Raw genomic sequence first — 13,251 nt, 5'->3', positions numbered from 1 at the left:
TTTCTTCTGAATGCTTTGATTCCTTATCTTGAATCTTCTGCAGCTTGTTTACTGAACTGAAGTTTAAGGATTTTCTATGACTCTGCCACCACATTCTCGACTGCCAGAGGGTGGGGCTGCTCACGTGTCCTTCTGAAAGCTTCTCTCAGTGGGGAAGGGCATTCAACTGCTGTCAAAAAACCCTGCTCTTCATTTACCCAGCCTGCACATAAACAATGCAGAGAGGGAGAAAGAAGGGAGAACAGGGGATTAAAATAATATCTTACACACAAGTTAGGGACAAACATCACATAAATGCAGAGCCATGTACCGTAGAACCAGCCAGAGTCAGAAGGGACTTGTGCTTTATTCCAAACCCTTCTCGTCATTCGTTTCATTTTTTTTTTTCAAATTTGCAATTGAGGATGAGCACAAAGAAAAAAAACAGGTCTCAGTTTGTGGGGGTGGGGAGAGAAACAGCTGAGCAGTGTGTCACTCAGCCCAGCCTGAAGTAGTTAAATACTGGTACAAAGAATAAGCAATTGTTCATGCTGGTCCCCGTTATGGCTGTTGTCCACTCTTTATTTGCAGACAGTACACACAAGAGGCTCTTTATCCAACAGAGTACGATCTGCTGCACAGTAAAATGCTCACTTTAAAAAACCCTCCACCCCAGCCTTCAGTCTTCTTTGGTGCTCACATTAGTTCCTTCTTTTTGAAATATATCAATCGGATGTGCACATAACAAGCATGTGGCGTGAGCCTTCGCCATATTCCCTCCCTCCCTCCTTTATACTTTGTCATCCCTTGGTGTGCTGAATCTAATTTAGGCCAGATCCTGCTACCGAGAACCTCTGCATGTACTAGCATGTTTTGCACCCGTTTTTCAGCACCCAGTGCTCACAGTGTAGCTGCTAGTGGAGAAAAACTCAACTGTTTGCAACAGTGTCAAAACCACCTGCAATGACCTCCAGAGTCAGAACCAGGATCAGGGACAGAAGCCATTCTCCTGGATCACAGGCCTGGTCTCTGTCCACTGGACCACTCCGCAAAAGATAAAATCATGACACACATCCAAACAAATAGCTCAAAAGGGAAAAATCTGGGTTTAAAAGCTTCTAATTTTAAAACACTTCACATGTGTCAAAACAAACCTTCAACCAGCACTCTTACAAACCGCACCAGAGTTCTGACAGGACCTTGGTTTAAGCTCTTATCCAGAATGCCCCTACAGAGTCAACTGTATAGAGCTCCATTTACCTACCTTGTACAGATGGGCCCACCCTCCACCCTGCTAAGATTTGAGCTTGTGGTTTATGGAAGTGCAGCAAAAACTGATACCACTCTGCTTAAACACCTGGGTAGGTAAGTGTAGTATATAAGAATCTGATGCTTCAAGGCCATCCCTCCAAATTGTTGAAGGAAGCCCATCACTTCTAATTATTGGACTAATTTAAAAACAAAGTAACTCCAGTTTCTGACCAAGCACCCTTAATATATCTTCACTGAAAAAAAATAAAGTTTATTTTGTTCCCCCATACCTAGGGGTTTTGCTGCTCTGTTTTTTAGGTTCACTAGGATGGGAGAATGACGTACGGGAGATCCATACAAATGTGCATGACAAAGAATATTTTGCTACCAACTTCTGCAGCCATATAGTAAATTTAAGTGTTTTGTGAGGCTTGAGGTTACTCAGTTTTTAGACAAGTGTTTGGTTGTTTTTTCCCAGGCTGGTGATTACATATGCAATGCTTTCCAAGAGAAGACTATCCGTTGACAGCACAGGTTTTGGAGGACAAGGTTTCACGTATCATGGGAGCTGTTCAATGTGAACAGAAATAAGTGACCTTGGCTTAATCCCGGTGTTATATGCAGAAAATAGACCCTCCTCATTTTGCTGGGATCTAGAGCATAAGCAGAGTTCTCACCCCCTTGCTTCCCCAGCACCTTTCTTATTGAATGCAAAAGAGCCAAGCACTGAATCAGAGCAGACTTTGGTCCTGTTTACACACCTGTCCTGCAGGGCAAATGCTTCTCCTGTGAGGCAGCTGCTCCTGTGGCACTTTGCACTCCAGCTGAGAAACGGGACAATGGGCAAGTCAGTACCTGCCCAAGAATGAGCACCCAAAGTCAGTTTGAAACCACCTCCCTGGCTTGCCTAGCAGAGCAGCCCCGCAACTGGATGCAAATAGCTGCGCAGAAGGCTATTTCAATGCAGCTTCATGCAAGCTTTGCTCTTGTGTCAGTTTCCTCATTGAGTAATCTGTCCCCTTTGACAGGAAGGAAGAGGTTTAAGAAACTACTCGCAGTGCAGCTTTTGTTTTTTAAATAAAAAGAGCCACCAAGCCTTCAGCTTGCCCAAATGGGCAACTCAGAGACAGACAGGACTCTTCCCTAACCTAGTCATTTATTGGCTGAATATTGTCCCAGTCAGTTTCTCATTCCTTTCCCCTTCCCAAACTTACCCTATTGGCTGTTGTAGCGTAGTTTGGCACTTGCAAGCTCTTCTGACTGGTATGATTAACTATCAGTGGTTCTTATTTTAGATCAGTCTTGCAGCCTGCACATTTCAGAAAAGATTCATTTAGTAGCATAGAACTATCAATCACACACAGACCTGGGAAGTCTAGAATCTACATCAGGGTGGCCAACCTGAGCCTGAGAAGGAGCCAGAATTTACCAATGTATATTGCCAAAAAGCCACAGTAATATGTCAGCAGCCCCCCCTCCATCAGCTCTTCCCACCTCCCCGTGCCTTCCGCCCACCAGCAGCCCCCCCTATCAGCACCTCCCCACTCTCTCCCAATCAGCTGTTTCTTGGCATGCAGAAAGTTTTTTTGGGGGGCGGAGGGAGGAGAGAACAGAGGAGCAAGGGCATTGCAGGCTTAGGGGAGGGAAGGGATGGAGTAGGGGCAGAGCCAGGGGTTGAGCAGTGAGCACCCCCCAGCACATTGGAAAGTTGGTGCCTGGAGCTCCAGCCCCCGAGTTGGTGCCTATCCAGGGAGCCGCATATTAACTTCTGAAGAGCCACATGTGGCTCCAGAGCCACAGGTTGGTCACCCCTGATCTACATAGTTCGTATATCCAAAAGGAAAAGCCCAAATAATCCTTGAAGTAAGAGGGGCCTACAACACTTCTGTCTTCTGCTGATGGGAAGTGGGAATAAGTGGTACTAGCTAGTTTTTGGCACTATGGCTGATCATATAGAGTTTTAAAGGGTGTTCAGCTTAGCCCTCCAAGACCAGAGGCTGTATTCTAGACAGAAGAGAGGGTAAGTAAAGGAGATTATATAAAGCAGTTCAAAACAAAGAAACCCTCTTATTACGCAGGTATCAACGTCAAAGCAACTCAGCAAGCACTGATAAGTCACTCAAGTGCAGGCATTTCTTCAGTGAGAAGGTAAGTGGTGAAGTGAAAGCAATGATGTGATATACCGTTTTAAAGGAACAGTTCTACAGGAACAGCTAAGTTACAGCAACACTTGATGACCTTGATCAAACCTTACTGCAAAGCAGGGGAAAACACTTCCTTTTCCAGTGATCTTGCACTACACCTTTTATATCTCCTAATTTCCACAAGGAGAAGTATTTCTCTCAGTCAACCTGTAAGATAACATTTTAAGTGGTGAATGTTCTTTACAAGGAAGGGTGAGGGGCAGATGGAAAGCAGCCACCTCCTCCCCCTCATTACTTCATAGGAAGATTAGTGTGGTGTGATGGAGTTGATGCTGAACTTAAGGTCAACAAAGCAGAAAATTCTGTGCAGATGGCAGCTATCATGCATTTAATCAGAGGATGCCTCAATATTTTTGACACTTCAAACAAATATAAGCCAGGTCCTGCAACGTGCTTAACTCCCATTGCATTCAGTGGGACTTCAGCACTGCAGGAGCCCTGAAGCATCCCAGGCACAGGTCCATTAACTGATGGAGAGGGGATCAGCACCATCCTCCTAACTATACAGTTATAAACTATAAAGTTTAGTATTGTAGCTACACAAAATACTAAGGTGAAAACTTGACACTGCTGTATTCTATAATCCAACAAAAGGAAGGCTGCAAATCCCTGCAGCTATTTTTTGAATAAGCTAATTAATTTATACAAGGCTTTGCCATTTAACCCCATAAAAAGCACATAAGTGCCATTCAGATGACCCAACATCTGAAGGGTTTTGAAATTCTGATCACAGGACTGGTGACCTAATGCTGTGCGATAGAGAGAGGAAAAAAATGCTGTTGATTTGTTCAATTTTTACATTGTATCTCCTATGCTGAAAGGATGCCAAGGGCACCTAGAGCTTTGGAAGGATGCCCTTCAGCACAGAGTTTGCGCAAGACCAGAAATCATTACAAACAACCAGTGGGGCCCCTTGATGATCGAGATACAAAAGGAGTGCTTAAGGACGATAAAGTCATTGCGAAGAAACTAAATGGATTCTTTGCTTCAGTCTTCACAGCTGAGGATGTTAGGGAGATTCCCAAACCTGAGCCAGCTTTTGTAGGTGACAAATCTGAGGAACTGTCACATTGAAGTGTCACTAGAGGAGGTTTTGGAATTAATTGATAAACTCAACATTAACAAGTCACCAGGACCAGATGGCATTCACCCAAGAGTTCTGAAAGAACTCAAATGTGAAGTTGCGGAACTATTAACTATGGTTTGTAACCTGTCCTTTAAATTGGCTTCGGTAGCCAATGACTGGAAGTTAGCTAATGTAATGCCAATATTTTAAAAGGGCTCTAGAGGTGATCCCAGCAATTACAGACCGGTAAGTCTAACGTCGGTACCGGGCAAATTAGTCGAAACAATAGTTAAGAATAAATTGTCAGACACAGAGAAAAACAAACTGTTGAGCAATAGTCAACATGGTTTCTGTAAAGGGAAATTGTGTCTTACTAATCTATTAGAGTTCTTTGAAGGAGTCAACAAACATGTGGACAAAGGGGATCCAGTGGACATAGTGTACTTAGATTTCCAGAAAGCCTTTGACAAGGTCTCTCACCAAAGGCTCTTATGTAAATTAAGCTGTCATGGGATAACAGGGAAGGTCCTTTCATGGACTGAGAACTGGTTAAAAGACAAGGAACAAAGGGTTGGAATTAATGGTTAAATTCTCAGAATGGAGAGGGGTAACTAGTGGTGTTCCCCAAGGGTCAGTCCTAGGACCAATTCTATTCAATTTATTCATAAATGATCTGGAGAAAGGAGTAAACAGTGAGGTGGCAAAGTTTGCAGATGATACTAAACTACTTCAGATAGTTAAGACCAAAGCAGATTGCGAAGAACTTCAAGAAGATCTCACAAAACTAAGTGATTGGGCAACAAAATGGCAAATGAAATTTAATGTGGATAAATGTAAAGTAATGCACATTGGAAAAAATAATCCCAACTATACATACAATATGATGGGGGATAATTTAACTACAATGAGTCAGGAAAAATATCTTGGAGTCATCGTGTCACCTCAAAAAAAAGATATTCTAGCACTAGAAAAGGTTCAGAAAAGGGCAACTAAAATGATTAGGGGTTTGGAGAGGGTCCTATATGAGGAAAGATTAAAAAGGATAGGCCTCTTCAGCTTGGAAAAGAGGAGACTAAGGGGGGATATGACAGAGGTATATAAAAGCATGAGTGATGTGGAGAAAGTGGATAAGGAAAAGTTATTTACTTATTCCCATAATACAAGAACTAGGGGCCACCAAATGAAATTAATAGGTAGCAGGTTTAAAACAAATAAAAGGAAGTTTTTCACACAGCGCAGTCAACTTGTGGAACTCCTTACCTGAGGAGATTGTGAAGGCTAGGACTATAACAATGTTTAAAAGGGAACTGGATAAATTCATGGTGGCTAAGTCCATAAATGGCTATTAGCCAGGAAGGGTAAAGAATGGAGTCCCTAGCCTCTGTTCATCAGAGGATGGAGATGGATGGCAGGAGAGAGATCACTTGAACATTGCCTGTTAGCTTCACTCCCTCTGGGGCACCTGGCATTGGCCACTGTCGGTAGACAGATACTGGGCTAGACGGACCTTTGGTCTGACCCAGTACGGCCATTCTTATGTTCTTATGAATTCAAAATACATTAGTAAATATTTTAAATCAGTGTCAGAGTCTAACTTTGCTGTTCTTAAGCCTTAAACAAGGCCCCTTAATCATACTATAATTAAAGTTAAGTACTGAAGGTAAAGTAAATTCACAGCACCCAAATGAGGCTGTATATGTTTATTTATCGTCAGTAATTTTTTTTTTAAACACAAGGCAAATATTAATAGCTGAAAGACAACACTTGCAGAGTATGTACAGAGCAATCTACAACTGAATGTAAGAGGCTTTAATCTATTAGTAATTTAACCATTTTATAAAAGCAAGTGATGTTTTTTCTTTAAAACCTTCTTTAGAAATAATTTATTGCCAATTCTGAACTAAAGCAAGGAGAGCAATGTACAATATAAAAGATGCTGGCTAGCCCCTGGAAAGTTATAAAAGATACACATATAAAAATGGTAAGCCACAAACATTTATACAAAGCTAATACAAATCTTGATTGTTAGATAAAGGATCTATGAGCTTGTTACAAATATTTTTTCATAAGGCTTCATGGAAGGTAAGCTCTCTCTGCTATTGAAAGCACAGGAAAGCAGTTTTAAATATTCTGCAATTCAATTATTTGTTGTCAAGTTCAAGGCAAAGAAAATTGCAAATGGCACTGTATTGCAATGCTGTGTAATTAAAAAAAACAAAACTTAGATTCATCTACATCATGGTACCATCAAATACAGAAAGACCCAAAAAGTCATCTTGTGACTATTTTAGCATGAAACACTGATTATTCTGAAACAGGAAATGCTGCTGTTGGAAAACAACTTCTGCAACCATCTTTAAAGATAAATGCCTAGAGATTCTTGACTAGCTTGGCAACCAGCAGGAAAGTTGAAGACTGCGACAGTTGTGTGCACCCCTTTAAGTGGCAACTTGCTTATAAACTTATAGTGCCATATCTCAAACAGTGCTGTGTTCAGAACTATCAGGTGGTTTTTTGTTTTGTTTTTTTAAAGTTTTACTTACATTAGCAGCAGGATAGAATAAAAGCCCATTAGTTAAAAAGTTTCTGCTGAAGTTATGCGGAGTTCGAAATACTGACTCAGTATTAGCCAAGAGTCAGGAATACTACAGACATGCTCAAAGCATTTTAGGTTTGCTAGAATCCTGGATGGCAGGATTAAAAACCCTTTACCAGACACTTATTAGCCAAAGGACTAAGCCTATTAGCCAGAGGCCTCTCTGAAAGATGAGAGGGGCCAGAATTTTCTTTTTAAAAATGAGAGCTTACATTGGGCAGGAACTGATGGCCTATTCCTCCTGAGAAATGTGGGGACCTGCACCATTGGTAAGTGGATTTTTTTGAGACCTGGTGAACAGCCACCATTTATTTTCAGGTATCAAACAAATTTAAACAATGCAACAAGGAACGTTTGCTAAAATGCTATTTTCACCTTCAAGTACACACTGTACAAGACAGTGGTATATAGAAATCATAGCTCAATACAATTACTGATCATTCAGTGAAGCTAATGATCCTTGGAAAATTAGTCCTGTTAAAAGTAGCTTTTTTTAATTAAAGTCTTAGGATTTTTCCTGCATTTCCACTTCTACTGGAAATTTAAGTCCTGACTTTGTACCATACTTACTGGTTTACACTCAGTCTTCACTTTTATTAGTTTGATTTTGATCACACATTTGCTTTAGCTTCAGTACATATATGGTCAGTCTCTGTTCAGCAATATTAAATTACTACACCTTGCATCCAAATTATTTCCAAAAAAAATGCATCCAGTAACAAATCCCAAAAGAAATAAAGCAGCCTAACTGGTGCTCTCTTTCAGTGTGTCTGCAAATAATAGGTACAAAGAAGATGGAAATGCCCAGTAGTTTTGAGCCAGACTGTCACACAGGAACAAATATACAATGTTTCAAGGTAAGTTTTCAGGGAGGGGGGAAGTGTGTGTGTGTGGCGGGGGGGGGGGGGGGGGAATAATACCATCAATGATTTACCTCAATACAATTGTCTTAGATGGAATTAGTCTGAGTGCAAGTTTCAGATGGAGAGAAATTTCACACACTAAATTTCCTACCCTTTCTTGATGTCAAAGTTTAAGGCTGAGTGATCCAAGGAGAGAGAGTGGCTAGAACTCTAGTTAAGAAAACAAGACCTTTCTGGGAAGAACAGACATGACACTTAACCAAAACAAAGTAACATGTATTTTGGATTAGTCCAAGGCGCATGGAAGCATTTTGAAAAGCAGATTTACTCATTGTTAGGGACTCTTCAGAAACACTTACTTAATCAAGGCTTTGGGACTTGACTTTATCCTTAACATTCACCTCCCATTGACTTCAGCTGCACTTGTGGGTGCCTGCCACTACTGAGAGACAGGTGCTATTCCTGCATGGGTATCAATTTTAACAAACAGATCCTGTGATGTGAAATTTCAGTGTTTCAATTTTTTTAATAAGTGTCAGTCTAAACCAAAATATAAATCCTTAGTTTAATAAGTATTTTGCATTTCTTTAGCACTGCATCCACAGCTTTCTAAGCACTTTACGGTGGTGAGTAAGCACTATTCCCATGTTACTGATGAGAGAATGAGGTACAGAGAAGTTTAAATGATAGTCACAGGAAGTCAGAGGCAGAGTTGCCAACAGAGCCCAAGCTTCCCTGACTCCTACCAAAACGATCTCATCTTCAATGCAGACTGTTTTAAACAACTAGAACATGTCAAACCACTGCCGCACATGCAGTGCATCTATGATAAAACCCATCTTTAAAAAATTGCTCTCCCACCACAAAAATTAACTTGTTCTATGGGCCAAGTAGCAAAACAGAACACTGGCAGGGGTAAACAGAACTACTTGATTTGTGCAGTAGTGACCTGGACTTATATCTTTAAAACACCAACTGGCCAAGCTTTATTTCATAACATGCTCTTTGGCATACAAAGTTTCAGCCAAAAGTATATTTTGCCCCGCAACCAAAGTGAAACTCCACAAGAGTTAGTTGTAATGGAACTTTGGGCAGAATAAAACTGGGGAGAAATGGCATCTCTAGAAAACCTTATGTAGCATGTTTGGCTCACGTATTCTTACGATAAAAAAAAAATACTAAGAGGATCAAAAAACGTCACCATGGCTTAAACAGAATAAGTAAGGCAGTTGGATAAAAAGGCATCCTTTAAAAATTGGAGTCATGTCCTACTGAGGACAATAGAAAGGAACACAAACTTTGGCAAGTCTAGTGGACAAGTATAACTAGGCAGGCCAAAAAAAGAATTTAAAGAGCACTGAGCAAAAGACAAACTAACAGCAAAATTTTTTTCAGTACATCAGAAGCAGGAAACCTGTCAAACAATCAGGAGGGGCCACTGTACAATCGAGGTGCTAAAGGCACATTCAAGGAAGACAAGGCAGTTGCAGAGAAACTAAATGCATCTGTCTTCACTGCAGAGGATGAGAGATTTCCACACCTGAGCCATTCTTTTTAGGTGACAAATCTGAGCAACTATCAGAGACTGAAGTGTCATTAGAGGCGGCTTTGGAACAAACTGATAAGCTAAACAGTAATAGGTCACCAGGACCAGATGGTATTCACCCAAGAGTTGTGAAAGAACTCGAATATGAAATAGCAGAACCACTAACTGTGGTACAAAACGAACTGCTTAAATCAGCCTTTGTATCATATGACTGGCGAATAACTAATGTAATGCTGATTTTTAAAAAAAAAAAAGGATCCATAAGTATTCCTGGCAATTACAGGCCTGCCAGCCTAACTTCAGTACCAGGCAAACTAGTTGAAATTACAGTAAAGAACAGAATTATCAAATGCATAGATGAATGTATGATGGGGAAGAGTCACTGTTTTTGTAAAAGGAAATCATGCTTCACCAATCTATTAGAATTCTTTGAGGAGGTGAAACATATGGACAAGGGTGATTAAATAGATACGGTATACTTGGACTTCTAGAAAGTCTTTGACAAGGTCTCACACCAAAGGCTCTTAAAGTAAGCAGTCATACTTTGGGATAAGATGGAAGCTCCTCTCATGGATCAGGAAACAAAGGGCAGGAATAAATGTTCAGTTTTCAGAGTGGAGAGAGGTAAATAGCTGGGTCCCTCAAGGACCTGTGCTGTTTAACATATTCAAGTAATCTGGAAAAAAAGAGGTAAACAGAGGGGAGACAGTTTGCAGATGATACAAAATTTACTCAAGATAATTAAGTCCAAAGCTGACTGCTAGGATAATACAAAATTACTCAAGATAGCAGTCAGCTTTGGACTTAACTAAGAGTTATGAAGGAATCTCTCAAAACTGGGTGATTGTGCAACAGAACGACAGATGCAAAGTAATGGACACTGGAAAACAATGACAAATATTCACATAAAATGAGAGGTTCTACATTAACTGTTACTACTCATGAAAGATCTTGGCGTCACTGTGGGTAGTATTCTGAAAATATCAGCTCAACGTGCAGTGGCAGTCGAACCAGTTGGAAAGGGACAGAAGTCAGAAAATATCAATGTTACTACGTAAATCCATGGTAAGACCACATCTTGAATAGTATGTCCATTCTGGTTGTCTCATCTCCAGAAAGATTAAAATTGGAAAAAGTACAAAGAAGAGCAACAAAAATGACTGGTGTATTGAACAGCTTCCGTATGAGGAGAGATTAAAGATAGACTGTTCAGCTTCAAAAGGAGACAGTGGAGGAGGGGGAGAGAAGGGAATGATAGAGCTCTATAAAATCATGAACAAGTGTAATTTACACAATACAAGAACCAGGCGTCACCCAATGAAATTACAGGCAGCAGGTTTTAAACAAACATAAGGAAGTACTTCTTCACACAACCCAGTCAACCTGTAGAACCTGTTGCCACTGGATGTTGTGAAGGCCAAAAGTATAACTGCATTATAAAAAGAACTGGGTAAGGTCCTGGAGTATAGGTCCATCAATGGCTATTAGCCAAGACTATCAGGGATGTTCCTAAACCTCTGACTGCCAGAAGCTGGGACTGGACAACAGTGGATGAATCATTCAATAAATTGCCCTGTTCTGTTCATCCCCTATGAAGCATCTGGTACTGGCCACTGCCAAAAGACTGGATATTGGGCTAGATGGACAATTGGTCTGACCCAGTATGGCCATTCTTATGGTTCTTAGGGATTTTAGACCTGATTCTGACAGATTCTCTGAAGTTTTCAGACTTTAGCATTTAAGTACTGTAACATGTTATGCTCATCTTACTGTACAGACTTTTGGCTTAGTGGTGTTTGGCCTATTTACCCATATCTGCATAAGGCCATTGTCTGGGGAATTTGTCTTCATGTAAGGCCACTGAAAACACTGCAGAAGGAAAGAAGACTGGAGGCACTTATGTTTGCAAATACTTCTGTGCATTAGTGAATGCTTGTTGATGTGGGACTAGGCACACTGTAAAAGTTATGGTGAAAAGATACAAAAGCACAACAAATCAGCCTAAACTCTGGGGCAAGGTACCTGGATGTAAGCTATTCAGCACAATGACAAACTGAGAATACAGATTCTAAAGTGTAGTTTGCTTCTTCCCACATATCAGCATTTCAGATCATAGTGCTCTGTTATAGCTCTAACAAGCGGAGTACTTAAAATATGCAATAAAAATGAAGTTTAGACTGAACTGTGTCATTTACTAGTTCTTGATCATATTAGTCTTTACACATTTCTGGCAGAAGGTATTAATGCTGACCGTTCCCAGCTTTTCTGTATTTCCTGACCTAAAGCATACCCTACAGTCAAAAACCCATGCAAAACTTTATATTTAAGGCAGGAAAGGCTTTATTACCAAGTATCCTAGCTTCTAAATGATTCCAACAAGAAATTTATGGAATATCTATCCAATGAAAGACCTGAGAAATCAAAGTCAGCTATATTATCACAGTCTTCATTATAGTTTTAAGGAAGAGGTGAAAAGGAACAGCTTTAAAAAACTACTACTACAAGTCTAACGTAATTCCGATGAATGTTACACTGAAGTCTGGACTTGGATTTTTGATGGTGGAGTGTGTTTTCTAGATAGACTTTTTGCAACATACAAGCACTAGAGGTCAAGTTTAGTCACCTTACAGGTTATTTGGACTTAGGTTTGCTATAAAATTATAACTGAGTCAACTCAAAGCTACAGTGGAAGAGATTAAAGCCTCAATTTCAGCAGAAATTGGCAATAATGTGCTCAGCAGCACCTTTCAGCCACACATCAAGAAGTCTGACAGGACCTGGATTTTTCTTCTCCTGTTGTAAACCACAATTTTAAAAACACAAAAGGTATTCAAATAAAAATATGTCTTTTTGCACATCACTGTAGCATAAGCTGCTTGAGGTTGTCGTGAAGAATGGTATCCTTGACGTCACGGAAAACCAGCCGGATGTTTTCTGTGTTAATAGCAGTGGTGAAGTGGTGGTATAGGGGCTTCTGCTGTTGGTCCCGGCGTTTGGTACGAAAACAATCCACCAGGAATTTTTGGACGTCTGTTAAGCAGTGGGGATCCCCTTCGAACTCTGGGAAATAGTTTTTGATGCTCACTTTTTGTACTTTTTCCTCAAGCAAGTCTGTCTTATTTAGAAATAGAATGATGGAGACGTTGCTGAAAACCCGGTTGTTGACTATTGTTTCAAAAATGTTCAGTGATTCTGTAAGGCGATTTGTTAGCCGATCCTCCATGAGCACCTGGTCGAATTCACTTGAGGAGACCAGGAAAAGTATCGATGTGACACTGTCGAAGCACTCAAACCAACGTTTCCTTTCTGATCTTTGGCCACCTACATCAACCATCTTGAAGGGAACATTTTTTATTTCGAAGTCGTACTCATGAATCCCTTTCGTGGGTCTTCGTGCCAGCAGAATATCTTGCTGTGATGGAAGATAATCCTAAAAAATAAAGCAAAGTTTGCCAGTTAGGGAACAATGAGCATAGTGGCTTTAGCAGACTTCTGACATAGAAAAGCTGGAAGGAAAGTTATTTTTGAACAGTCTTCATGCACTATTCCATTTTTAAAAGATTTCAGTCACTAAAGCTGAGATTAACTCACTCAGCCCTAAAATGAGAATCCCTCTAGAGCAGTTTCTCTCAACGACCGGTCCATGGACTGGCATCAGTCCCTGAGATCTCCCTAATACAGTTTGAGGTGGCAGCAATCTGGTCCTTGGTATCAAAAAGGTTGAGAAACACTGCTTTAGACAACTG

At 40.5% G+C, this 13,251-nt stretch overlaps 1 protein-coding gene across 2 annotated transcripts in view; it reads right to left on the bottom strand.

Moving 5' to 3' along the window:
* Nucleotides 1-6,185: 6,185 nt before the first annotated feature.
* GNA13 (G protein subunit alpha 13) overlaps nucleotides 6,186-13,251 on the bottom strand; it is a 44,595-nt gene continuing 37,529 nt past the window's right edge. For both annotated transcript variants that reach the window (XM_050920662.1, XM_050920663.1), the window contains one exon: nucleotides 6,186-12,935. In XM_050920662.1, coding sequence (XP_050776619.1) covers nucleotides 12,363-12,935 — 573 coding nt within the window. In that variant the 3' untranslated portion in view covers nucleotides 6,186-12,362. The remainder of the gene's footprint in view (nucleotides 12,936-13,251) is intronic.

This window comes from Gopherus flavomarginatus, chromosome 12 (genome assembly GCF_025201925.1).
Source record: "Gopherus flavomarginatus isolate rGopFla2 chromosome 12, rGopFla2.mat.asm, whole genome shotgun sequence".
NCBI lineage: Eukaryota > Metazoa > Chordata > Testudines > Testudinidae > Gopherus > Gopherus flavomarginatus.
This window is presented reverse-complemented; position numbering and strand designations above follow the sequence as displayed.